Below are 27356 nucleotides of genomic sequence, written 5' to 3' on the forward strand. Positions count from 1 at the left end.
GCTCTTGAGCTATCTATGGGGTTATATTATGAATGAGAGACTGATAAGTACATTCTGACTTGTCCTAGTCACTATGGATATACAAAACATCTCAGATAGGAGATACTGATTTCAATAACGGAACTGGAGTGTGGTTGGGTTTAGAACCAGAAGAGGATCATGACATTGTGTATGTAGCAGAGGGAAATTGGAGTCCTGTCTGCATCGTACTGGGCCTGGCTGTAGTCCTGTGGCTTGTCTGTGATTTTACTGATATCACTACAAATTAGGACCAGATCCCCTAAAGTGAAAAGAGTTATCTTTGTGGGGAATTATTTGAGTGACAAATGAAGCCTTGTTTCTTCACACAGAGATACAAATTCACCTCAGAAATAGTATTTAAAATAAAGAAGTTATCTACAAGCAGTAGAATTAATAAAGCCTGCAGGCTTTATAAATACTTTAGATTTGTATCCTTTTTTCCCTCAAAACCCCTGTTTGGCAATAACACCATCTCACCCTATGTGCTCCACAAGGACACCCCCAGCACAAGGGACAAGCAATTGCTTCCCAAAAGCATCACATCAGCGAGTACACCAATAGTCATAACACAACAGGCAGGCATCATCCTCAGTCAAAAACTGGCTAGGAAACAAGAAGGAGAATGGCATCACCAACTTTCAGCATGCAAAAGCTCATCGTAGGGATGAGTCCAGGTTCCCTGCTCTGTTCAGGCAAGGTTCCCTGCTCTGTTCAGGCACTGTTTCAGGTGTGCAACACAGACAACCTGTGAGATAGATGAGGGGGCAATGGCATTCTCAATCATCTCAATGGTCTTTACATTAGTTATGACCAGATAAGACTCAGATGAATGTTGGAGACATGCAATGAAATTTGGTGAGTGAGCAGCAGGACATTGATTGAAACGAATTGCTGTTACATAGCACAATAGTGCGCATCTAAGAGGAAATGTAAACTACTCTGACACCACAGAGTCACAATTAAAAATATCAGTTCAGCAAGGATACCAGGGCATCGCTGCAGATTGGGAAAAAAATTAACAATATTTTGGAGCACAAGGATGGGATAATTATTAATTCAAATATAGCTAAATAGAGGTGTTCCAGGCTAATCCAAAGTTCTGTCAATAAAACCAGCAACGCTGTCTCAAAGGGATGTTGCAGCTTTAGAATGGTTGCAGAAAAAGATTATGGGGAAAATCAAGGACATGGGAAAATTTTCATGCAGAGAGACAGATGAAAAGGTTGCCATGGTTTACAGTAGAAAGGAATAAGAGAAGGCAGGGAAGTGATAAAAGCACTGACTACAGGGAAGGTTGCAAGAAAGGCAGATCAGGAACATTTTTTCCCTGTCTCATGACATAAGAACAAGAGGATATTCAATGAAATCAAAATGTATAGGTTCAAAATCAAAAGGTCTGCTTCACAAAATGTCCCATGAACACTTTTCACTGAAAACTGTTTATATCAAGAGTTTAAGGACCAAAAGGGGATTGGTGGTTTAGTGAGGATATAATAATTTTATTAAAACTCTAATATTGTATTTTAAAGCTTAAACCAATTTCCAGTTACAAGAAGTCAAGGTAAGATCTGACGTAAGGAGCAGATTTGCCTGCTTTGGAGATTTTTCATCTTTGTGTGAAAGAAGGAACTGCTAAATACTGCTATTCAGTACAAAAATACATTTATTAGGTGCAGGATCAATAAACCACATCACCTTCTTCTCTCTTGGATCCTTTACTGTTTACTATGGCCATGCTTTATTTCACTGGGAACATTACCTAATCAATAAGCCTGGAATAATGACTTAACTGAAAATGCCACATTAGCTAAGAGAGGAGAGTTATCCTGACTGATCTTGCGCTATCAGAACATACTTACACTTCTCTTCTGCCCTAATTTTTTTAACAGGCTAGTTCAATTTTATGTACAAATTGGAAGCAAGGCTGTTGGTAACTCCTGCAACAGACCAAGAGCCAGGAATGAAGGTAAAGCTGCTTTTCTTTATAATAAGCTTTTTGTATTTTTGGTCTTCTACAGTGATTTTGCCTTTTACTGCCTTTACAAAATAAAAAAAGTTTGTTTTATTTTTAACATAAATCAGTTACCTCTTCAGTTTTCATAAATGGTGCAGAAAACTACTTTTGTTCCACATTTGTATTTATAACTTTTTCCACCAAACCTAACAGTGATCTATCAGTAGAAGTAACTGTTGGAGCTGTGATGGTTTAGAAAGACAACATTTACAAGATAAGGAGTAATAGCTTTTATTAAACTGCTTGATAGTATTGGAAAACAGGTAAACTTACAAGTACGTAGGACTTTCTTCAGGTCTGAAATAAAAAGAATAAAATTAGAGTTCAGGATAAAGTGGGCAACCTCCATTTCTGACCTGAAGAAGAGCTGTGTGCCTGAAAACTTGTTCAGCTTCTCAACTACACCAGTGAGTCTAATAGAAGATTGCCCTCCAACTCAAGCTCATGCATGATTTACCTGAAATTCAAAATTATAAAGCCACAGCTGAATAAATATTTAGTCTAAAGAAATTCATCTTTCCCAGCTGTCTCCTCTCTTATTTTATCCACATGCTTAGAGTTATTGGGACAGGGGGCTGATATTTGTGTTTGGGAAGGATCAGCAGAGTTTTGGGAGCAGATTCCCCATGTAAAGTCATCCAGTTGCATGAATCATAGAATCATAGAATGGTTTGGGTTGGAAGGGACCTTAAAGATCATCTAGTTCCAACCCCCCTGCCATGGGCAGGGACACCTTCCACTGGACCAGGTTGCTCAAAGCCCCATCCAACCTGGCCTTGAACACTTCCAGGAGGTGACATCCACAAACTCTCTGGACAACCTGTTCCAGTGCCTCACCACCCTCACGGTGAAGAACTTCTTCCTAACATGTAGTCTAAATCTACCCTCTTCCAGTTTAAAATGGTTACCCCTTGTCCTATCACTACACTCCCTGTTAAAGAGCCCCTCCCCATCTTTCCTGTAGGCCCCCTTTCAGTATTGAAAGGCCGCTATAAGGTCTCCCCAGAGCCTTCTCTTCTCCAGGCTGAACAGCCTCAACTCTCTCAGCCTGTCCTCATAGGAGAGGTGCTCCAGACCTCTGATCATCTTCATGGCCCTCCTCTGGACCTGCTCGAGCAGGTCCATGTCTTTCTTATGTTGGGGTCCCCAGAGTTGAACACAGTACTCCAGGTGGAGTCTCATGAGGGTGGAGTAGAGGAAGAGAATCACTTCCCTCGACCTGCTGGTCACACTTCTCTTGATGCAGCCCAGGATACGGTTGGCTTTCTGGGCTGCAAACGCACATTGTTGGGTCATATTGAGCTTCTGGTCATCCAACAGCCCTAAGTCCTTTATTTGCAGGGCTGCTCTCAATCCACTCATCACCCAGCCTGTATTTGTGCTTGGGATTGGCCTGACCCGTGTGGAGGACCTTGCGCTTGGCCTTGTTGAACTTCATAAGGTTCCCATGGACTCACCTCTCAAGCCTGTCAAGGTCCCTCTGGATGGTATCCCATCCCTCCGGCGTGTCGACCACACCACACAGCTTGGTGTCATTGGCAAACTTGCTGAGGGTGCACTCAATCCCACTGTCCATGTCACTGACAAAGATGTTAAACAGCACCAGTCCCAATACAAACCCCTGAGGAATGCCACTCATCACTGGTCTCCACTTGGACACGGAGCTGTTGACTGCAACACTTTGAGTGCGACCATCTGGCCAATTCCTTATCCACAGAGTGGTCATCCGTCAAATGCATGTCTCTCCAATTTAGAGACAAGGATGTCATGCAGAACAGTGTCAAACACTTTGCACAAGTCCAGCTAGATGACGTCCGTTGCTATTCCCTTATCCACCAATGCTGTAACCCCATCGTAGAAGGCCACCAAATTTGTCAGGCATGATTTGCCCTTAGTGAAGCCATGTTGGCTGTCACCAATCACCTCCTTATTTTCCATGTGCCCTAGCACAGTTTCCAGGAGGATCCGCTCCATGATCTTGCCAGGCACAGAGGTAAGACCGACTGGCCTGTGGTTCCCCAGGTCTTCCTTTTTTCCCTTTTTAAAAACAGGGGTTATGTTTCCCCTTTTCCAGTCAGTGGGAACTTCCCCAGACTGCCACAACTTCTCAAATATGATAGATAATGGCTTAGCCACTTCATCTGCAAGTTCCCTCAGGACCTGTAGATGCATCTCATCAGGTCGCATGGACTTGTGCACCTTCAGGTTCTTTAGATGGTCTCAAACCCGATCCCCTCCTATAGCGGGCAGTTCTTCTCTCTCCCAGTCCCTGCCCTTGCCTTCTGCGACTTGGACGGTGTGGCTGGAGCACTTGCTGGTGAAGACTGAGGCAAAAAAGTTGTTGGGTACCTCAGCCTTCTCCATGTCCCAGGTAACCAGGCCTCCCGTTTCCTTCTGGAGAGGTCCCACATTTTCCCTAGTCTTCCTTTTATCACTGATGTACCTATAGAAGCTTTTCTTGTTTCCCTTGACATCCCTGGCCAGATTTAATTTTATCAGGGCTTTGGCTTTCCTAACCTGATCCCTGTCTGCTTGGACAATTTCTCTGTATTCCTCCCAGGCTACCTGTCTTTGCTTCCACCTTCTGTAAGCTTCCTTTTTGTGTCGGAGTTTGTCCAGGAGCTCCTTGTTCATCCACGCAGGCCTCCTGGTGTTTTTGCCTGACTTCCTCTTCGTTGGGATGCATCGCTCCTGAGCTTGGAGGAGGTATCCTTGAATATTAACCAGCTTGCTTGGGCTCCTCTTCCCTCCAGCACTCTATCCCATGGTACTCTACCAAGCAGATCCCTGAAGAGGCCAAAGTCTGCTCTCCTGAAGTCCAGGGTAACGAGCTTGCTGCGCGCCCTCCTTGCTGCCCTAAGGATCTTGAACTCCACCATTTCACGGTCACTGCAGCCAAGGCTGCCCTTGAGCTCCACATTCCCCACCAGCCCCTCCTTGTTGGTGAGAACAAGGTCCAGAATAGCACCTCTCCTTATTGGCTCCTCCATCACTTGGAGAAGGAAGTTATCACCAATGCATTCCAGGAACCTTCTGGATTGCTTATGCCCTGCCGTGTCATCCCTCCAACAGATATTGGGGTGGTTGAAGTCTGCCATGAGGACCAGGGCTTGTGAACGTGAGGCTGCTCCTACCTGTCTATAGAGGGCCTCATCTGCTCAGTCTTCCTGGTCGGGTGGCCTGTAGCAGACCCCCATTATAATGTCACCTTTCAATGAAGACAGACCACTGACATCTGGTAGATGAGAAAACTTCATTTTCCTCTCAGTATAAATCATTTAACATCAGTGGACTGTTTCCTGATGTGTGGCATTTACATTGATACTGACTCAGAATTGTCATCTTTCAGCACAGATTACAGGGAGGGTTTGATTCTTCTCTCCTTTGCACCAGTATAAGACACAAGAAAATCCTTTCTTTGAACATACTCCAGTATAGAAGAGTTTTAAGAGAAGAAATATACTTAAGTGCTTCTTTCTTGTATTATCCCCTTTGATGAGCTCATAAGTGACTTCACAATTCTGCTATGTCCTAGTATTTGCCATACTGTGTGATAGATACCAAGACTATCTTAAATTATCTAAATACTACAATAATTAACTTTTAAGGATGCTGTGAGCTTGCATAGGTAGCATGAGCATTGTGAACTACCCATATTGGGAGCCCAGCTATCAGAATTACAACTCAGTGTCCCACACAAACTGCAAGGATACCCAACATGAAATAAATACTGAATATATGAAGAATGTCACATTATTCCTATCGTTTCTGTGGTACAATCGTTAGTTTCACCAACGTAGTAAAAGATTTGATCCTTTGAGTTTGGTGAAGACAAGCAAGATAACGTGTGGCAGCTGGTGAGCCCACATCACCTTTGCAGTAGGACTTCGTCCACAAAATGCTCCTGGACCAGGAGATGCCAAAAGGGATGGGGAGATGCCAAAAGTCACGTGCACTGAACGGGGGTTGGCAGCTCCTGAGCACAGGCTAAAGAGTTGTCCCCCTTTGCTCTGTACAGTCAGACTAACTGTCTTTCTTAATTTTAAATATAGGGCTTATTGTTCAATACACAAATGACAACGGGATCACTTGGCATTTGCTGCGAGAGCTGGACTTCATGTCATACCTGGAACCCCAAGTTGTTTCGATAGACTTACCTCGGGAGGCCAAAACCCCTGCCACCGCTTTCCGCTGGTGGCAGCCACAACATGGTAAGCAACACCATCCTAAAAATTCATTAAGCAGCTTTACATGACCCACATGTCAATGCTTCTCAGTGTGGACGTGTTCTGCAGAAACCTCAGCTTGCCAGAAATACAGTAAGGTGAACAGTTGGGTGCTGTAAGAACATATTTAGGCTTTCCTCAGTCACACTGCAGACATGATTTTCTTTATAGCAACAAGTGGAATAGTGGGCTGAGAGTAAAATTGTGTAAAAGCTAAGTTTAAACCAAAGATGCTGAGACATAACAAAGGGGAGAGGAAAACAATATTACACAGAAAAGCCTAAATAAGATTAGAGGATTTACCTGAGTATAGAGTGACCTGGGATGCAAAATGGCTTACACACTTTATCTCATTTTTTCTGTGTTTTGGAAGAGGAGGCATAACTTGGCCTTGAATCTGCCTACCTGGTGGCTCCCATCTCACTATTTTAATATCTCCACACTGCAAAACAGGACCCCCATCCCCTGCCATTTCTGGTGTCCCAGCGCCCTGCTCCCCTGCCTTCTGCTGCCCCTCCATAGCCCACTCAGCCACTTCCCGCATCCTCAGTTGAAAGTAAATCCCTGATGCTGACTGATACCTACAGCCGCTGTGAGAGCTACCACCTTGCATGGGGGCACGCTACCACTATTAAATGTGTCCTGTTTAAGTGTCTTGCCTTTGTGCAAGACAGCAGCTCCTGGATCCCTGCAGGAAATATAAGGTCACATTCAGAAATATAGCAGAGTACATTTTAACAGCAATTCCCTGGGGAGAAAAGCACACAGCTTACATTCAGGTAATTATGGTATGCAGCTTCTTGGATATCATTTATCATTTTGATGGCTGTTTTTTATTCGTACATTTTCTTACAATGTATGTGCTGGAGTTAATTGTCCTCACTAGACAAGAGAGTAGGCAAAGCAAGAAAGATGTGATTTAGTTAAGCAGCCAGTTCATTTGGGAAAAATGCTGTGCACCACAGACCCTTGTTCTGCCACGATCATTTGCACTGGTGAATGGCACGATGTCAGACCCATTGCTCCCTACCTGTGTCCTGCCTGTGGCCGCTTGCTCCGTGGGCACCTAGATGACATCTGTCCTGGCTGAGAGCATTCACTCTAAGACCACCTGATGGCAGTCCTGTGGCTCCTAGTAAGAGGGAGAGTTTATGACTGGAGGTTGAAATACCACCTTCCATACCAGTGCCATAGGTGACAACCACTCCTCATTACAGATATTAACTCCTTCGTAGACTGTCCTCTGTCTGCCATAACTCAGTGCAGAGTGGCCCTATCAGCCATGACCCACATTCCTCATAGTGGCAAGACAAAAGTCCTGGCACGTTGCTGTGAGCTTACAATTTGTTGCCAAGACTGAGATGCCTGTAGGCTGGAGAGCAAGAAAACAGAGGTTTTCAGGAAGGAGAAAGTGAAGAGCACTTCTATGAATATCATCTATATCATGAGCCTTCAGCATTTTCCTTTGTGTACTATCCTCTTCCATACAAAAGGTACTTTGGGAACTAGACAGAGGCCTTTTCGATTTAGCTGTGGGGAACTGCAGGAAGGTTTTGACCCATAAAATGAAAATCCCCAATCCAGAGGCTCAGGGAGTGTCTCATTCAAACACAGGAAGAGCGTATGATGATGAAGGCATTGAAGCTTGAGAAATGAAGAGGGAAATACCTGTGTTTATCCAAAATAGAAACATACTCTAGAGTCCAGGTTCATCCTTGAGCAATGACTTAGTCTTGTTTAACAGCGCTCAGTCTACATGACTGAGCAGTGCTCACTGGGTGAACACAGGATATGGGCATAAAAAATAACTTACAGAGACTCCACTAACCTGCCCATTCTGCTTTTTGTAGGGAAGCATTCAGCTCAGTGGGCTTTGGATGATGTCCTTATTGGGATGAATGACAGCTCTCAGACTGGCTTCCAGGATAAATTTGATGGAACTGTGGATTTACAAGCAAGCTGGTACAGAATACAAGGAGGTCAAGTAGACATCGACTGCCTGTCTATGGATACAGCTCTGATGTTCAGTGAAAACACTGGTATGTGTCACCAAACATTGCTACATTTGTACGAGTCTATTTTACAAATTATTTATGGTCAAGTTTTTACAAGATGGGAGCTATAGAAAAGATCAGTTATATAGTAATCTGCAGGAAAGAGAAGGCTGAAAAAAGGTGAAAATACAGATAACGTTTGAATGACTACTGAAAGCATATGCATAAGGTATACTTTTTTTGTCTGTTTTTCTCTTCTCTTAGGAAAACCTCGTTATGCGGAGACTTGGGACTTCCACGTATCAGCCTCCACTTTCTTGCAGTTTGAGCTGAGCATGGGTTGCAGCAAGCCATACAGCAATTCCCATAGCATTCACCTGCAGTATTCTTTAAACAATGGGAGAGACTGGCACCTCGTGACAGAGGAGTGCGTCCCTCCAACCATCGGCTGTCAGCACTACACGGAGAGCTCCATCTACACTTCAGAAAGATTCCAAAACTGGAAGAGAATTACAGTCTACCTCCCACCCTCAACCAAGTAAGCACTGCTCTTCTGGCTGTTTAGCATGATACAGATTTTGCTGATCTAATTTGAGCAAACATCCCCCAGCTTGGGAGTTTTCTGCATGTCTTTTAAATTATTCAATGTGTGTTGTCACGCCATCAGAATTTTAAATTTCACTTCAAAATATTACATCAGATATAGTGTGAACTGCAGGAACTTAAGGAAGTAACAACTTTGGATGAGTGAATTCTTAAGTCTTGCCTATAATCTATGACAGCAAGAACAGGAATGCTACACCAAGCTTTTCTAACATTTACCCAATAAGAAGCAAGAATTAATGCCCTGACCCATCCTTTCATATAAAAGTATTTTCTGTCATTGCATATAAGTTGTCGTCCAACATTTAGGCAAGTTAGTCATGGCATTCAGCAAGTCAAAACACATGTTACTGGATGTGCCACCTCCGCCCTTTTGACCGGGAAGAGTTCTGCCTGCCTCCTAGTGATATCACATGGTTGTAAATGGATGTGGCAGATATGCTGGCATCCGTCTCTCTGAATAAAACCATGCACTGGTTTAGAGATAACAGGTGATTATGATATTGCTTACCATTATTCTGAATAGTTCTGTAATTCTTCAAAGCACCCTACACATTGCCTCTGTAAATTTCACCACCAAGAAAACACAGTGCTAAAAAATGGGCACACAGTAAATGAACTGGGACTGGGGTTCACATATTAGTTTCTAATTCCATAGTTCGCTCCAGAGGACCACAGATCTTCTTCCAAAGAATCTTCTTCACAAATATAATGATAACCTGATCCTGTCAAAGTCTGAGGGCAATTCTCTGTGCGTTTTCCACAGCACATTTCCTGCCTGAACAAATGCAAGATTATCTAACCCATAGGATTTTGATAGATTTTTGTTCCCAAAATACTTTCCTCATCTGACAAGGCAGTCAACAATCACAGCAGTGTGTATGCATGTGCATGTTTGTACATATATATTCATACGTTGTTATATATATGAAAATATGTAATTGTTTTTTCCTTACACAACACTTAGTAAAAATGAACTTTCATTACTTCTTACTTTATTGAAGCAATTATATTGTTTTAACTCTACTAGCAACACATGGAGCTGTGGAATGCTAATGTAGCCAATAGTTTCTGCTCAGCCACTTTGCTGACCAGCAAGAGTTGCAGCAATATTGACTTTCTTGGTTTTCAATTTGGGCACCTTCCTTTAGAGTCTGCTGGAATTTTGCCTAAAAACTAACCTGAGAAATTGAAACTTCCAGTTTCAACTGGAATATTAATCTTTTGCAAATACAGGGAGTCATGCTTATTAATATGCTTTTCTTCTCCTAAAGTCTATGGCATTTTCTTTATTATTTAGCACTTTGTGGAGCAGACATTTTGAAGCCTGAAATACATTCACTCTGTTTTTTTCTAGCTCTCCCAGAACACGGTTCAGATGGATTCAGTACAACTATGCTTCTGGTGTTGATTCTTGGGCTATTGATAATGTGGTCCTGGCTACAGGGTGCCCCTGGATGTGCTCAGGCCACGGCATCTGTGATGCAGGTCATTGTGTGTAAGTAGCAACCTGCTTAACCTGCTTCATAGAAAGGATGTTGTGTTTTACCTAGGCCAGATGGATAACACCTTTTCCTCCCAATTTGTTGTTAGGTGTGACAGAGGCTTTGGTGGTCCGTACTGTGTCCCTGTCATTCCTCTGCCGTCTGTCCTGAAGGATGATTTCAATGGTAACTTGCATCCAGACCTTTGGCCTGAGGTCTACGGTGCTGAGAGGGGAAACCTGAATGGTGACACCATCAAGTCTGGAACAGCTCTCATTTTTAAAGGGGTCAGAGATTACTTACACTGAAAAAATGAATAAAAACCAGTAGAGTTAAAAACAGAACGTAAATTTTTTGTTTTTTCCCCCCCATATGTTTATGTCAAAGTCTTTAGGCTAGAATTTGACATTTTCATTTTTCTTGTCTTTTCTTGCCCTAAATATGCACCATGTTTGTCACAGTTGTTTCTTATGAACAAATGGGTTTCATCTGTTTGTTGGCTATTACTTTCATTTGTGGTATAAATTCCTCCTTAACCACCAAAGGAAAAGAATGAAACTGCGGCTGAGATTCCTGAGGCCAAGTGAGTGATTTGGAAATATGGTACACATTACAATCAACTGGGTTTGTGTCTTGAAATCCCCTGAATGGCTTTTGAGTATTTTGAATAATACAAATCAGTCAGCACTGTAGTCTATGTAATCAGTGTTTATGTAGCTAGCCTGTGTTTTACTTAATTCTATTGTTTTGAAGTTTTCTAGCTCTTTAAGAATTTTTTTGTTAATTACAGGTTAAAAAAGGCCAGGAAATATCATATTTTCTGAACTTGTCAGTTCTTCAACAAAACACATAATAGAAAGACTTTTGTTCACATAAGCACACAAATTTTAAGCTCACACATGAGTCTTCATTTGACACCGTGAATTCAGGTGCCCCAAAAATGCAAAGTTTAATAATGTTTGGTGTAGAAATTAATTTTTTAGAAATATTTCTTTGCAAAACCTTGGTTCCAGTTCAACTCTTTAGATCATTTAAATCACAAATCACAGGATGCGAATTGTCTAAAACTTGAATTGGTTGTTCCTGCAGGTTGTTCCCCTGGGGGAATGGGTCTGAGAAAGAGGGAAGCTCTGAGAGGTGGTTTGCCAGATCTCTGCAGAACAGGGACCGGCTCTGGCCCCAGGATCCACACAACACTGAGCTCATCTGTAGAGATGGACAGGACCTTAGGGGTCACAATGAGGTTTCCTGTCTGCTCCCTTTCCTTACTGCTCTAAGTCAAGAGGTTGCCCCAGAAGAGGATATTTGTACAAAATATTTTTTGAGGCACGGAAAAGAGCTCCTAGAGAGGAGTCTTCCTGCCTGGAAATTAGGGTCCTTGGCTACTATACAATTTGCCCAAAAAATTAGTATACTAGCTTGGACTCAACGTCTGAGTAAGTCAGCGCTTGCAGATCAGCTCACATCCCAGTGGTTCAGAGCATGAACTGAATGAGCTGTGCCTGTGTCTGTACCTGATCACGTAGCTGTGCCTCTGGTGGTGACACACACTTCTATCTAGCCCTTTCCATTACTATGGCTCACTTTGCCAAGGCTATCACTGTCCTCATTTTCTGCCTGGGAGAACGTGTGGAACAGAGAGCTACCTCTCTCGCTGCCACCGGCAGTCAGTAACAGACAATGTCCAGACAATAGTAAGCTGCAGAGCATCTTCAATAGTGGGAACTGAGATTCACACTATATATTCTGTATTTGCAGGAAGGACTGAGAATGCTTGTTTCAAGAGATCTAGATTGCACTAATACCGTGTACATCCAATTTTCATTTAAATTTATTGCCAAAGGTAAGATCACTGTTGATTTCCTATCACTTCTCTAGCTTTATTCATACATACCAGCATCACAGAAAAGAATATGGATTTACATTTTCAACTTCAGTGTACGTGTTCATCAGTTTATGGTAGATAATGTCAGAATTTGTTTAGGATTCTGCATCATCCCTACCTTGCTACCAGCCTACATGGCCGTCTGTGCAGCTCCTAAGAAAAAAGTAAACTGTGGTGGTGTCAAAACCAGCACAGCTAGTACAGTCTTTGAGCAGAAGAGAAACAAAATAGCTCAAGATTTTTTAGAGATTTTGCAGTATGTTGGGAAAAAAATGAATTTATCAGTTTTTTAAGTCATAAAATGGGGCCTATAGTAGATTACTTAAGGGACTGATAGTGAACTACAGGGTTTTTCATTTTCAAGCTTCAGTCCACTGCATTAAAAGCTCTTACCATTTGACTTCCTAGTAGGTATCTTAGAAATGACTAAAACTCCATAATTCTATTTAATTGTGTATGAAGAATAGGCTTTGCAAGCCAAGTTTACACGTTGGTGTAACAAGCTTGAGATAGTTTCTCTAGTACAAGTATTTTCGAGCCAATGATTCAGTCTTACCCTGCTCCAAGTCCTGCCATCTCTGGCTTTGCAAAATAATTTTATCCAAGTCAGCAGTGACATGGTGGAGACCCAATAACCTGGTTGAGGGTTTGAGTCACTGCCAGGCAATTTCAGAAGTTTTTCCCAGCATTGCTTGTAGAACCAGCACTTCCAGTCTGAACCTTCAACATGCAAAAACTCCTCTCCCTTTGATGGAAGGTGGAAGACGTTCATAGCTTCTGCAGGAAGCTCAACACTCTGGCACTGGACCCTAACCAACTTGCCATTTGCCAAAGGACAGCATGAAAATAGTTTTGAACCACCTCTTTCTTCCTAAATAAATATCTTAGCCAAATCTCTGTATGGGCAAGTAAAAATGTAGCTCTTTAATAGGCATTTAATCATATATATTTGGCTATTTATTACTATTGTTTAAGTACTTATGGAAAAGAGAGAAAACAGTAACAGCCAGAAACATAACATGCCCCAAAACAATAACATGCCCAATATTTCATGTTTAAAAGCACAATCTTTGTGAAGACTTCTTTTACAGAACTGTGCCTTGAAAATATTTCTACATATGATCCTTGCCAAAATATTAAAAAATATGATGAGTAAAAACATCATTCTGAAAGGCAGGAATAGCCAAAGGCTCAAGGCTGGGTTTTGACACTTGACGCACAAGAGGTAAAGCAGTGAAACTCCAGGACAAATCTTTTCTCATTAAATGTATATGGCTTGCTAGCCCTAGGCCTGGATCCAGGACTTAGTCCCAACAAGCTCCCTAATATTGGATGCAAATCAATACAGCTGGGCACATCTCTAGCTGTAAGCATTAAGAGCAGTGTGTTGTTTACTGTTAATTGCCACAGATAAGCCGAAATCAGCTCCTGACTGCAAATACCTCCTCCCTGCTCTGTTCCACATGCAGTGGTTGGAGACTTTGCGCTGGAGCAGAGTGGAGGGGGAGTGTGTACATCAGGCACTTTGGCTTCAGCAAATTTGGTTAATTTAAGAACAGAACATGGGAGAAACTTGCACAGTAATGCATAGTGAGGCAGGGATGAAGAAACTGTCCCTTAGTCCTTTTCTGCTGCTAGTTCCTGCCCTCAGACTGAGTTTTTGGGGACATGCCATCACTGTGCCACACTACGAAGGGAGTAGAGAGTGTAAATTTGTCTGAGTGAGAACTCAGCTCAGAGATACCGTCACTCAGATGCTGATGTTCCTAGTCAGCAAGTCAGGCACGGACCAAACATACACTGGGAATGGAACTTGTGCAGGGTAACCAGCATCAAGTGCGAGTGCTGGTCTTTAATCAGCATGTGTTAATAGCTAGGGCTGTAAATAGCCTTTATTGACTTTTTAGAGCTTTAAGCAGAAAAAGGAGGAATTGGTAGTCAGAAAATGCAAATTTTACTCTCAGTTCTAGCACTGATTTTTAGGCCTAGCTTAAAGCACAGAATATTGCTTTTTTGTTGTTGTTAAAACATGCTAATAAAGATCCTCAGCGCTTTCCATCAATTATATGATTTCTGGGCATGAATGTGCTCATATCAGTGTCTGCAGTCGGAGCCATAGACTATAAATTTGTGAGGATAAGGACTGTGTCTTTATCTGTGGGTGCTGCAGAAGGTGATGATAATGCCTGGTACCTGGGAAAAACAAACAAATAAATATTGAATTACTAAAAAATGTCTGTGGTAGAAAGAGCTGGTTTGTTCTAATCTAAAAAATTATAACACTGAGATAGCTTCTCATCTAAATAATTAACTGTGACTGTCGTGGTTTAACCCCAGCCAGCAACTAAGCACCACACAGCCGCTCACTCACTTCCCCCCCACCCAGCGGGATGGGGGAGAGAATCAGAAAAAAAGTAAAAATCGTGGGTTTAGATAAAGACAGTTTAATAGGACAGAAAGGAAGAAAATAATAATAATAATAATAGTAATAATAGTAATAATAATAATAATATGAAAATAATAATAATAAAAGAATCGGAACACTCAAACCAAGTGATGCACAATGCAATTGCTCACCACTCGCTGACTGATACCCAGTTAGTTCCCCAGCAACGATCCGGCCCCCCAGCCAACTCCCCCCAGTTTATATACTGGGCATGACGTCACATGGTATGAATATCCCTTTGGCCAGTTTGGGTCAGCTGCCCTGGCTGTGTCCCCTCCCAACTTCTTGTGCCCCTCCAGCCTTCTTGCTGGCTGGGCGTGAGAAGCTGAAAAATCCTTGACTTAGTCTAAACACTACTTAGCAACAACTGAAAACATCAGTGTGTTATCAACATTCTTCTCATACTGAATCCAAAACATAACACTATACCAGCTACTAGAAAGACAATTAACTCTATCAGCCAAAACGAGGTCAGTGACCGTACATGTAATGAACAGCAATGTAAATTTAGCCCCTAATTTATTAGCATTTTGCAGACACTCAAGCAAGGGAAAGCACAGGAACACGTATATGTACAATACACATGTAATGTCTCAACAGCTTAAGTTGTTGTTAAAGGAAGCCCATACTCTGTAATAGGTGTCAGAGTAACCTAATTGTATTTACACTTGAGGAAGTGTTTTTGAGCTAGTGCTTTTTAAAACCAGATTATAATGAATGTAAATGCATGTGCTCTCTGCTCCAGGCACCCCTGAGAGGTCTCATTCCATCCTACTGCAATATTCTGTCAACGGTGGCATCACTTGGCACCTGATAGATGAGTTTTACTTCACGCAGACTACAGATGTCCTCTTTATTAATGTTCCTCTGCCCTATGCAGCCCAAAGCAATGCAACGCGGTTCAGGCTCTGGCAACCTTACAACAACGGTAAGGAAGAGACACCCATGGGACTCCAGGTCCACACTTGTACAGCTAAGCATCTGTAGGAGGCTAGATTTTTGAACTCAACAATAATAGACACTCTTAAATCATGTTTTCTTGTATTTGAACTCCTTCAATTAAAATTATCACGGGATTATGTTTACTGTTTTTGTAAAGCTGCTGTATGGTTTAAAGTGAAAATACCTTAACTTAATACCCCTTGACTGTGTGCAGAGGACTATCAGCTTTGGTCCTGGAGGGACTGGGAGATCAAGCCACACCAATAAAGTTAACTTCACTCAGGTTCTTCTCATTATTTTTAATGGATCTGATTCTCGTTTACACTGAGGCCCCATTAGAATGCTCCAATTATACAAAAGTGTCCCAAGTGTAAATGGGATCTGGGCCTACCTTGCTCAGAATTAACTAAGCATTAAAAAGCCATTTAGAAAGAGTATGTAGTGAGCAGTTAATCTTTTGATTAAATTGTAAAGGACTGTAGAAAACCACAAGAGGAACGCAGCTCATTCCTCCTGATTACAGAAGATGTGCCAGCTGAAGAAAGCTCTCCTCTGCTCTCAGTTACTTTGAGCACATCTCTTAGCAGGAGCTGACATTAAGGGCTCTAAAGAATTCCAGCAATCATTTAGACACAGTGATACAGCAACAATTTATTCCATGCAGGCAAATGCCTAGCACACCTCTAACAAAAAATCAAATTGAAATCCAGTCCTAAGAATCCAGTTCCAGTTCATTCTTCTGGTGGGTCCTGCCTAATACATTTAACTGAACTTTTCTTGCAGACGTTATCCTTAAGTAGTAATTTTATTTAAAAGAAGCCTTTTAACTTTCTCCGATCAACACAAAGACTTTTAGATAGATGAAAAAAACAGTTACACAAAAGATCTGGCAATCTAATCCTTCCTTTCCAGTTTGAAATCACCAGTTTTCCGACATATTTGATTTCATAATCCATTGGAGAGAAGGTCACTCAGAGATGCCTTCTCTCTTGAAGAGCTCTTGCCAGGTAAACACAGGCTACTGAGTGCAAGGAAAAAGGTGTAGAATGAAATCATCCTTTCAGGCTGCTTGAGCTGTACAGCAACTTCTCATTTAGACGATTCTTAATTAAAGAAGACATTGATGCTACAGTTTCAAAGTAAATGTGATTTTAACAGAAGATAATTGTTCAACACAGGTTTTTCACTCTTCAGTTTGCTGTGACTTCTATAAATTTTAGAGGAATAAAAGTTAATTCTGTAGGGTCAGGCTGCAGACCAGTATGGGGACTATTTTCATGGAAAAAGAAAATTTTATATCTTCCATTTCCATTTTCATGGAAAATGAAAATAGTGAAGCCACGCTTTTAGCACCCTTTTCTCCATGTAATCCATAAATACTGGCTACTGTTCTTCTCTCTAATAATAGTAGTATTAGGTCTTAATAGGAATGTTCCGCTTTTCTTTGTAGGCAAAAAAGAAGAAATCTGGATTATTGATGACTTCATTATTGATGGAAATAACCTAAAGAATCCCATGATCCTTTTGGATACATTTGACTTTGGTCCCAAAGAGGACAACTGGTTTTTCTATCCTGGTGGAAACATTGGGCTTTATTGCCCATATTCATCTAAAGGAGCTCCGTAAGCATCTCTCAGCAATAAATTAGAAAGAAGTGACTGTGTAATAAACTGAGTCTAAAGTACTCCTTTCCTTTTTTTACAGGGAAGAAGATTCAGCTATGGTATTTGTTTCAAATGAAGTTGGAGAACACTCCATTACAACGAGGGACCTGAGTGTAAATGAAAACACTATAATCCAATTTGAGGTACTTGTCCTCAGAAAGTTATTTTGCCTTTTGCTTGGAGAGTTCTGTTCTTTCATGTTCTGCTCTTTGGTGTATTTGCTGAGCTGTTAGGATTGCCAAGTAGAGAAGCCTGTCTAATCTCCCCTGTAATTGCTTTGATATTACTCTCCCTCATGTAGGTGTATCATGAAGCTTTTAATACACAGATAAGGGAAATTTCTGCCTCAAAGTCTTCTACTTTCTTGCCTAAATTACTACTTTGTCCATGCCTATATACTTGCACGGATAGCATTAAACTCCATGTCCTACGAGTTGAAGAGTCACCACTGGCAGACAAGATGATGAGCAAAATATAATGAGGGTCTATATTGCCACTTCACAGCCTGCTCAGGCTAAGTGTGCAGCATTTCCGTGAGCTGACCCAGTGGAAAGCTACAACTTCATCTGTGACACTAGAAATTAATTTTTCCTACCTGCTGGCTTAACTTCACTGTTGTACTTTCTCAGAGAGCCAAGGTTCTGCTTTCCTTTTGCTTCTACCCATGCTTTCATAGACACCCTAGAGGAAGCTGTTCTTTGGCCATGATGGCCTGAATTCATCCCACCTTAGGGAGTTATCTAAACCTCATGAATAAGGAGCATATTTTTTTTGCTTCTCATATAGTCAGTGGAAACAGGTACCCCAATGACAACACATAGTCTAAATTAAACTGTGTTTCTGGTTTATCCTAAAATCTAAACTGTGCATTGGCTAGGGCAGCTACTGAAGGGAGTAACCATTTAGCCTAGTATGTATTAGTTTAGAGGGGTCATTATATTGTAATTGAGAAATTGTAAAAGAATCTTTCATGTAAATTGCCGTGCCACAATTACCAGGCTGCTTTTAACAAAGATGTAGCATGCTGTAGCGTTAAACAGCAAATGATACCGGTTTATAAACAATTACTAAAATGATACTAAGGGTTTTCCAAGAAAACTAGGTTTAGCTGTGTACTCATGCACGCTTCAGTTTGTCATGCAACTAATTTATAAATTATTGAATGCAAACCATTTTCTGTTTTAAAATATAGATTACAGCCTGTAGAACAAAAATGTTTGAGGTCACTTTAAGACATTCATAAGTCTTCAGAGCATTAACCTCATAAAATCTACATTCTTACTCCCATACGTGGTAAGAACATTGTTTTCAGCTCACGTTTTTGAGGACATTAGTATAAATGAAGAAGTTATGCATAATGCAGTAGAGTTTCTCTCTATGTCTCAAGAGTCAAAACCTATATTGGGTCAAGCATTTCTCTAAGCTTCCAGATGAGTAGACAACGCTTCTAGTCAAATGTAGGTTGATGGGATGCATGTGCGCTGAGCAGTGATGAAGGAAATTCGATGTAGGATACGTTTTCAACATTCATGCACAGTTCTAAGTATTACTGGGTTTTAGAAATAAATAGATTTTCATTACAGAGCAGCATGTCAGAAAGACACTTATTTTCTACTACAAAGATATGTAAAAACCCCAAAATGTTTCATAGTTCTAGTACAGGCTTTGTATTACATCAGCAATGGGTTTTTATTTATTGCATGGTAAGTATAGTACATCTTATTTTATATGACAGAGTCACCCTGTAAGGGAACTAATTCTTCTTCTTTTATATAAGCAATTTGAAACTAAAAGAACATCTTAATATCAGTGTGAAAGAAAAGCAGACTAATTTGCACCGGGTGCATGCAGAAAATATGTCTTAAGAGGTCTCAGATTCTGTACAAAACATCATTTTATATTTTCTTTGGCAGTAGAACAGTTGTGCATGTAAGTTTTCTGCCTTTTCTACGAACACCATGAGAAGTTTGACACTGCCAAACTATGTTTTGTGTGACACTGAATCTAAATCCACTCCAGCTATAATACTCTTTTAATGCTGTCTCCTAGGGCTTTGCTGCTATACATGAGCAAAGGGGTAGAGAGTATGAAAGCTGAAGAGCATATTGAAGTGATACAGCACACAACCTGTGGCATAAGGGGTTTTTTTTTGGAAGTGTAACATAAAAGAGGACCACAGTGCAACTCAGCAATTAATAAAAAGTTCATGTTTGCACATTTTGTTTTAATATTTCTGGTTTTAAAAATGCACATTTTTTTGGTGCTGTGATTACTTCAGTACCTGCCAGCGGACTGCAAGAGCTCATGCATTTGCTCCAGCAATGTTAGCAACTCTCCTTTGGGATTTTGTCTAATTAACTTTATGGTTTTCTCTTAGTAGAAGTAGTTGGGGATTTCATATTACATTCATTTTATGATAAGCCAGAGTGCAGTATGCCCATGTACTGGTAGGGCAATGTGCAAGAGTTCATGTTCATGTTCTGAGTGCATCACCCCAGTTGTTAAATGAGTTTCCAAATCACCATTTTCCTGGGCTAAATAAATACCAAACCAAATGGGGGAGGCTGACTAAGACGAGGAGTGATCAGGAGTCCCACAGCCTGCCCTATGTCATTCTCTGCATTTCATGTCTTGGCCTCCAGATCAATATTGGCTGCACCACTGATAGCTCCTCTGCTGACCCAGTAAAGCTGGAGTTCTCACGAGATCTGGGGGCAACCTGGCACCTGCTGCTCCCCTTGTGCTACAGCAGCAGCAGCCACCTCAGCTCCCTGTGCTCCACTGAGCATCACCCAAGTAGCACTTACTACGCAGGCACCACCCAGGGCTGGAGAAGGGAGGTCATTCACTTTGGAAAACTGCACCTCTGTGGGTAAGTGTCCAGCTCCTATTCCTGCCCAGCTGCTTGTTGGTTTGTTTTTATTTCTGTTTTCCAACCAAAATGTTCTCCCAGCGCAAGAGTGGTGCATAAGAACTGTGGCACTAGAGCAGACCAGATGACCAATTTTTCTCTGCTTTTTGTCCCGAATGTTAGTTAGTGTTCAGGTGATTCCCAAAAATATGCTGGGCCTAACACTAATGCAGAATAACCACAGATAATTTCCTATTTATCCGTAGATCTAATCATCGGTGACATTTTTATGAAAGTGTGTTGCCTGGTAAAATTAATCCAGAACTGACTGTCCTTAAAGTGCTTTGAATGTTCTTTACTGCAGTGCATTAGCCATTTGAATTCATCAAGGATATTCTTGCATGAAACTGGAGATCCATTAGAAAATGCAGTAAAATGTGAGCTAGTATAAACTTTATTCTACTTCAGTGTAAGGAAATGGACTGATCTAAATACTCAAGGTCTCTTGTAGCTGTAAAGTTCTCTGATTCTGAGAAATTAACTGCTGCAGTCACTCAGAAACTGGAAGTTTGTGGAACAAACCAGATTGGAAGATAATAGATACATAGCATAGAAAAGCAGTATGTGCTAGCAGGCATAATAATATGTAACTTTTCAAAGTACAAAACCGTACTGTTTACTTTTTCAGGGAAAACTGTCTTCTAGCATCAACTCAGTTTTTGTAAAAGATCACATCATTAAGGATGAAACCGTAGCATGTATGAATGAAAATGAGCTATGCAACTATGAGACTGAGTATGAAACTACTGCATGCAATGGGCCCTCTACTAAATAAGTGGCCCTATATGTGCCTCTGAAAATATCAAAAGACCTATATAAGAGATGAGAACCAAGTCTGGAAAGCCTGGATCTTTAATAATCTAAGAAAATGTTTAAATTTTAAACGTGAATTTTCTGGTTTATGACAGTTAACATTTCAAGCATGGAATAGGTAACCATCTCTTGCAGCAGCTCATTTGTCCTTCTGATTTTGCCCAAAAGAATTTCATTTGACCCTTTACCCAACTACCAATGCATCCCTCCAAATGAAAATTTTGACTGTGCAGACTCCTAACTCAGTTAAGCCTTCCAGGTATTTTTAGTCCTCTGTTCCTGAGTGTTTATGTCCTGTTCACCTGCCTTCCCTCCTATTCCTTGCCCAACATGCGAGGCCAGAAGCCAATTGCTGATAGCCAGCCAAACCCAGCAACACAGAGCAGCTTCCATGGAGCATTCGGTGCCATGAAATTCTTGGGCCAGAGGGCTGAAGGGGGATTTTCTCCACCAGAATCCACTGGAATAACAAGAAAAAAACTCCAAACCTGACTCCTTGTGTAATTATAAAAACAACCCAGCCTTTTGTTCCCCAAAGTGTCAAGTGATTATATTTAAATGAAGATGAAGACATTTTCAGTTATTTCCACTACATATGTTATTTTGGAAATTAACATATGTTCTCAGCAGACAGCTGTAACTTAGTAGTCCACTTATGTCCTGAAGGAAAAGCCCAGAGCCTGTTGAGCCAGTGAAGAAACCCCTACTGACTTCAGCAAGACCGGTATTTCACTCTCTGCTTCAGACACAAGTCATGCTTAACCCTTGCCAAGAAGGAGCCTGAGAGAAGGACCTGACGTGCCTCGGGTGGGATGAATCCAGCCCCTGGGGCAGAGATCGCCTGTGAAGAGGAGCTTACAACACCTCCAGCCTCACACTTGTGTCCTTCACCTCAGGGTGCACTAAAATGTTTTTGACTTCCAGCAGGACTCTGGTTCTCGGGTATCTTTGTTGAAACTCTTAGTAGTATCCCCACCCATCAGCTATCCCTTATCACCTGAATCCCCTCACAAAAATTCCTTTTTAGCAAATCAAGACAAAAAAACCTCATCAGCTACCAGTGCTATTGATTCACCTGCTGCACTTAGATATCTCTAACAAGACACATTAAACATGCAAGGCAATTAAGTGCTTTTCCCTTCTCACTCTTCTGGTTTCCTTCCTCCTTTAAAACGTTTTCTCAATTGGGAATAAAATTAGTCTCTCAAGTGTTTTTCCCCATTTCAATTTGTTTTCCCTCCTTCCCTGGTCGGTTCCTCTTTATATGCAGCATTGATGTGAGTAGCACTTAGGAGGTGAATTAAAAATGACAGGACAGCACCCAAAGGAAAATATAGTTTAAATTAACAACTTGCAATATCAGTCTGGTTTAAGATTAAGCCGCCCGAAAGCAAGCTGAATACCTGGTGACATGGCAGATCATGTCTTCTTTCCGCATAATTGAGGGTGAGATCCTACCACCCCAGCTCCACAGGTGGTCTCCCTGGGGGCAGGGTGGCAGCATGAAGTAGGATTTCACTCTCCAGGAGAGGGTGAAAGTAGCCCAGTCTGACCCAGACACTGTACACCAAAGCAGAAGGAAATCCATCAGATGATGGCCATTCATCCTCCCCATGAACGATGAAGAGAAGAGTGGTTAGATTTCAAACCCCATTTTCAAGTCCATCATTCAGTTTTGGTATTACAACTAATGAATAATGTTAGTTTTATTTCTGTCCATACTTGGGTTAAACGTCAACATAAAGATGCATGAGGTACTGAAGGAATTAGGTGTAGCTATTTATCAAGCCAGTTCCAACAGAAAGAATACTATATATATGCATAGTTTGGTGTATACATGGAATACAAAAAAGATGGAACTGTTATTTAAAGTAAGTACACTTTATGCCTTTTTCAGGTTGGCAAGGTTCAGATGGTACCAAGGATTTTACCCTGCTGGATCCCAGCCAGTGACTTGGGCCATTGACAACGTGTACATCGGCCCGCAGTGCGAGGAGATGTGCAATGGGCATGGCAGCTGTATCAATGGCACAAAGTGCATCTGTGACCCCGGGTACTCTGGGCCAACCTGCAAAATAAGTACCAAGAACTCTGACTTCCTTAAGGATGATTTCGAAGGTATCTCTTTGGGGCGGAGGGGGGTGTCTGAATTCTGCCTGTCTTAGTGGAACCCAGCACTCAGGGGATAAAACAGCAAAGTCTTCCTCACTGCTGCATGCTTCTGAATGTAATTTATGCTGTGGAGGTATTCACATAAACCGAGTAGTTTAGATGTCATTCTCAAGCATGGTTTGTGAATGTCTGATGGCTATCAGTTGTCTGGTTTGGAGCATTTGACTCTTTGTGAAGTTGTTAATGCTGGAATACAAAATCTTCGTCAAAACAGAATTTCCTGAAACTGCATGTAGAAAATAATTTTAGAAGAAAATGGCAGTTTGATGGTAGTTTGACTTCAGCGCAGACAGAATGCATGCAAGCGAGGCAAACAACGGAGGGCTTTAAGGTTATGTGGTTTCTCACTACAAGGGAAATCTAAGTGGCCTTAATAGGGCAAACATCATTTCAGAGCAGACCATGTGTCTCAGTGGTGAGGGCCACCGCTTGGCAGGCACAGCAGACCCCAAGCGAGCAATGCCAGGAGGGAACTCAAAGCCTCATGTGTGCCTAGGTACATACAGCATCCACACACACAACTCTAAAACCACCTCGAGGTTTCCCCCGCTAGCAAGCATGGCAAGAAGAGCATGTTTTGAATAAAGCAGCACCTGTAAACCAAACTCAGCCCTTCATAGGTGCTGCTGTTCATTTTCAATTTTGCCAGCCCTTGCTTGCATGCTACCACATGGCACTCAAAGTTTCTTTTACAGACCTGGGTACTTTGTTGTTATCTTTAAAAAAAATGAAGAAAAGTAGAAAATCCTGTGAATAACTGGAGACTATGACCCAAACTTCATACTTCTGTGTTTATTTTGTTTATTTTATTTTGACTCATGGCAGTTTTCTAGAAAACATTGCATCAGAAACACTGCATGTTTGTTCACTCTGCATGTCATGTTTAATTTAGCTCTCCTCCTCTGGAAATAGTACTCTTGCAGAAGGAGCGCTTCAGACTAAATCATAAATATGTATTTACTGTGTATTCAGGTCAGCTGGAGTCGGATAGATTCCTGCTTGTAAGTGGTGGAAAGCCATCAAGGAAATGCGGTATCATGTCTGGAGGAAACAACCTTTTCTTTAATGAAGAAGGCTTACGTATGCTGATGACTCGAGACCTAGATTTGTCACAAGCGAGGTAACACAATTTCAAAGTTCTTTCAGGATTTCACTGAAGAAATAATATACTGAAGAATAATACATATGTGGTACTTCTGTGGTAAAGGCAAGCTGATATATTCTGTGGTCCTTACTCTAGCAAATATTCCATTTTAACCACTGTTACCATTTTAAATTAAATTTAACTTGAACTTTAATGGGATTAACCATTTAAATGCTACTTTTTTCCTTGAATAAGAACTCCAGGATCTGATGCCACACCTGCAGTAGTTTATGCAAGTTTTTATTTCTTAAATGCATAACATGAGAAATAAATTGCACGTCACATGCTCTGCTTGTCTTACAGTTTGTTGTATTATGAACCATTGCTGAAACAGGAGTATCTGCTGCCAGTGTAATTCTCACATTCATCATCTCATAATTCTTTCATTTCTGAAGCTTACTTTCTTCTTACTGTGCACATTTCTTTCCAATAATTCACTGAGAAATTCCCAGCAAGCTGTCATCAGCTACACTGAGCACAGCAATTGAAAAACAAATATTTTTAGTGTATTTAGAGATTCTGTTGTATCATAACAGCCTGCAGAGGAGATATCTGATGAGTGAGACATGCTAAGCAAGCCACATTAAAAAAATTTACACTAATACAAATTAAACCACATTCTAATTGCATCCATGCTAACAAATAGGCATAATTTTCTAATTTATTCAGTATCTTAGCTTATATCCTTATATTATTACTTCAGAGAGATTGCATTTTCTCTGGGACTTTTCTCTACTGATCTCTTGTAAACACCCTACTCTTCTCTAATGTTCTGTGGGAAACACTTTAATAGGCACTTCATCTCTTTATGGCTTGTCTTCATTAGCATTGAAGCTTTAAATAATGGTTTAATTGCAGAGCCTCATGGCCAGTCGACCTAATTTCTAACCATTATATTTTTTAGATCAGCAATTAGCTAACCCTCAGTGAGGTGTAATATTAAAGATCCCTGTACTGAATTTGTAAGATTCCTTACAGCAAACTTTTTTCAGAACTTGGTAAACACAAACATCAATTCTTTGCACTAATTTGATTTCCTATACCGTTCTGAAATTAAAAATTTTTTAACAAAAGATACAAGAGATCTTGTAAGTTGCTCCATTAGTCTAAATGACATGTTTTTCTTACTGCTCATGTTCAAAGAACTGTCATTTATCTCTTCTCCGTGATAGTCTGTAGCTGGATTTGCATATATTGACCTCAAGGTGTTATATGGACATAAATTACTTCTGTCTTAGTAAAAGAAGGAAAACAAAGCAGTACGTTTAATTTCTTGTATACGCTGATGAAAAGTAACAGTTATTAACAAATAACTGTATGCTCTCTTCTGAACAGCAAGGCAGACGGCAGCGGCGTTGCTGGGGGCTGCTCTTTAGCAACCTAAAGTAATTGCAGTGGGATTTTCTTAATTTCCAGGCTGACTCTATTGGCCACCTGCAAAGCACAACAGATCTGGGGAGACGTTTCAATTTATGCCAGGAATTATGAGAACCAGCGTTTCTAGTGGATCTTTTAAAGGGTACTAGACTCAGTAGTCACATTAAAACCTCCCCTTTTCTTCCAAGGAGATCCCCTGAAGTACACAGGCGAACAGTGCTGTTGGTGCTGCAAGCCCCGCTCAGCACCCGGGGATTGCGAGTGGACTCTGCAATCCACTGTCCCCTCCCATGACATCTACATTTTAAAGAATTTAACACAGGGGACAGTGTATCACCATCATGGTGATGCCAGTAGCTGAAGCTGCACAGCATGAAATACCAGTAGGGACAGCATATTTTAGGTATCGCACCTGATCAAATCCTTTTCAATTCTGAATTACTAGAAGAATATCCACACATTTTAGTGTTACTAGATCTACAAAAAAACTTTGCTTTTCCATTTCAAAACAGGCAGAACCTTTGGAAAATATCTGTGGGATGAGAAGAGAGATATTTAAAATTACTAACTTTTTAATCTGCTAGACGTTATGTTACCTATATTTGAGTGGGTTATTATTATAGTAGTAAAAATTCAGATAAAAGAATAGCAATCCACAGAGAGCAGATTCTACAGAGACAAGGTCACCTGGGTTTATTTCCTTTGAATTATGTGGTGAATGTCAGAGTAAATCTGAGGAGGCACAAAGACTTGCCAGCAGTGAATCCAAGCCATTACAGTTGATATGTTGATCCATGAGGGTCCCCAGTGCTCCTTTACAGCACAAGCAATATGTTATGTCTGGGATGTGGAGGTGGGTATAATCTATAGCGAAGGAAGTTATATACAGTAGCAAGAGAAACCATGAGTCACAGCGAGGACTAGAATTAATTGACTTGCCGGTCTGGTGTTTTATTGAAGCTTTGTCTGCCCAGCACCTCTGCAGCCTCCACTCCCAGCGGATCTACCTGCAGATCAAACCAGAGCAAGACTTTTGATATAAAACTTCTTTTGCACCGTTTCATTTAACAGTGAGCCAGGCAGCACTAATGCAATAATAATTAGAACAGATACAACACTCTAAAGCTGTGCAAAAGCTGTGCAAACATGAATTAATACTTGTAATATCCCTGCGAGTCCAATAGGTAAATATCATTACAGCAGCAGTTCCTTCCACTCCAAGTGCATAGTAGAGCTATTTATGAGCATCAGCTAATGGGAAGAATTTCACAGTTTGATACGAGTCTATTGTGCTGCTTTGGAGAAGCCAATTAAATAGGGGATGAAAGCGCTGGTGTCCCTGGGTGGCTTGGGCTGGCTTCAGGGAAGCCAGCACATTTAAGCAATGTGATTTAGACAAATTTCCCAGGCTGACTAAATGGACAAAATGATCCCTGAAAATGAAACGTGCTTTGTTCTCCTGTCCAGATTTTCTCTAGTTTATGCCAATGGAAAACCAGGATGCTTATTTTGAATTTAAGCATTTCAGCAAATTCATAGCAAATTATGATCTACTTAGGGCACCATTGCTTTTCTGCCACTAAAATCTGTACTCATGGGCTACAAGATAAAAATTTCACCCAGAATTAAGTTTCTGATATTTGCAATACCACCTGCTGTG

General features: G+C 41.1%; 1 protein-coding gene across 2 annotated transcripts in view; it reads left to right on the forward strand.

Moving 5' to 3' along the window:
- RELN (reelin) overlaps positions 1 to 27356 on the forward strand; it is a 307068-nt gene that overhangs the window by 242073 nt on the left and 37639 nt on the right. For both annotated transcript variants that reach the window (XM_052789505.1, XM_052789506.1), the window contains exons 31-43: positions 1911 to 1987; positions 6088 to 6246; positions 8112 to 8300; positions 8520 to 8793; positions 10216 to 10356; positions 10452 to 10629; positions 12101 to 12185; positions 15419 to 15601; positions 17066 to 17237; positions 17320 to 17422; positions 19922 to 20151; positions 22901 to 23121; positions 24148 to 24295. In XM_052789505.1, coding sequence (XP_052645465.1) covers positions 1911 to 1987; positions 6088 to 6246; positions 8112 to 8300; positions 8520 to 8793; positions 10216 to 10356; positions 10452 to 10629; positions 12101 to 12185; positions 15419 to 15601; positions 17066 to 17237; positions 17320 to 17422; positions 19922 to 20151; positions 22901 to 23121; positions 24148 to 24295 — 2160 coding nt within the window. The remainder of the gene's footprint in view (positions 1 to 1910; positions 1988 to 6087; positions 6247 to 8111; positions 8301 to 8519; positions 8794 to 10215; positions 10357 to 10451; positions 10630 to 12100; positions 12186 to 15418; positions 15602 to 17065; positions 17238 to 17319; positions 17423 to 19921; positions 20152 to 22900; positions 23122 to 24147; positions 24296 to 27356) is intronic.

This window comes from Harpia harpyja, chromosome 6 (genome assembly GCF_026419915.1).
Source record: "Harpia harpyja isolate bHarHar1 chromosome 6, bHarHar1 primary haplotype, whole genome shotgun sequence".
NCBI classification, from domain to species: Eukaryota; Metazoa; Chordata; class Aves; order Accipitriformes; family Accipitridae; genus Harpia; species Harpia harpyja.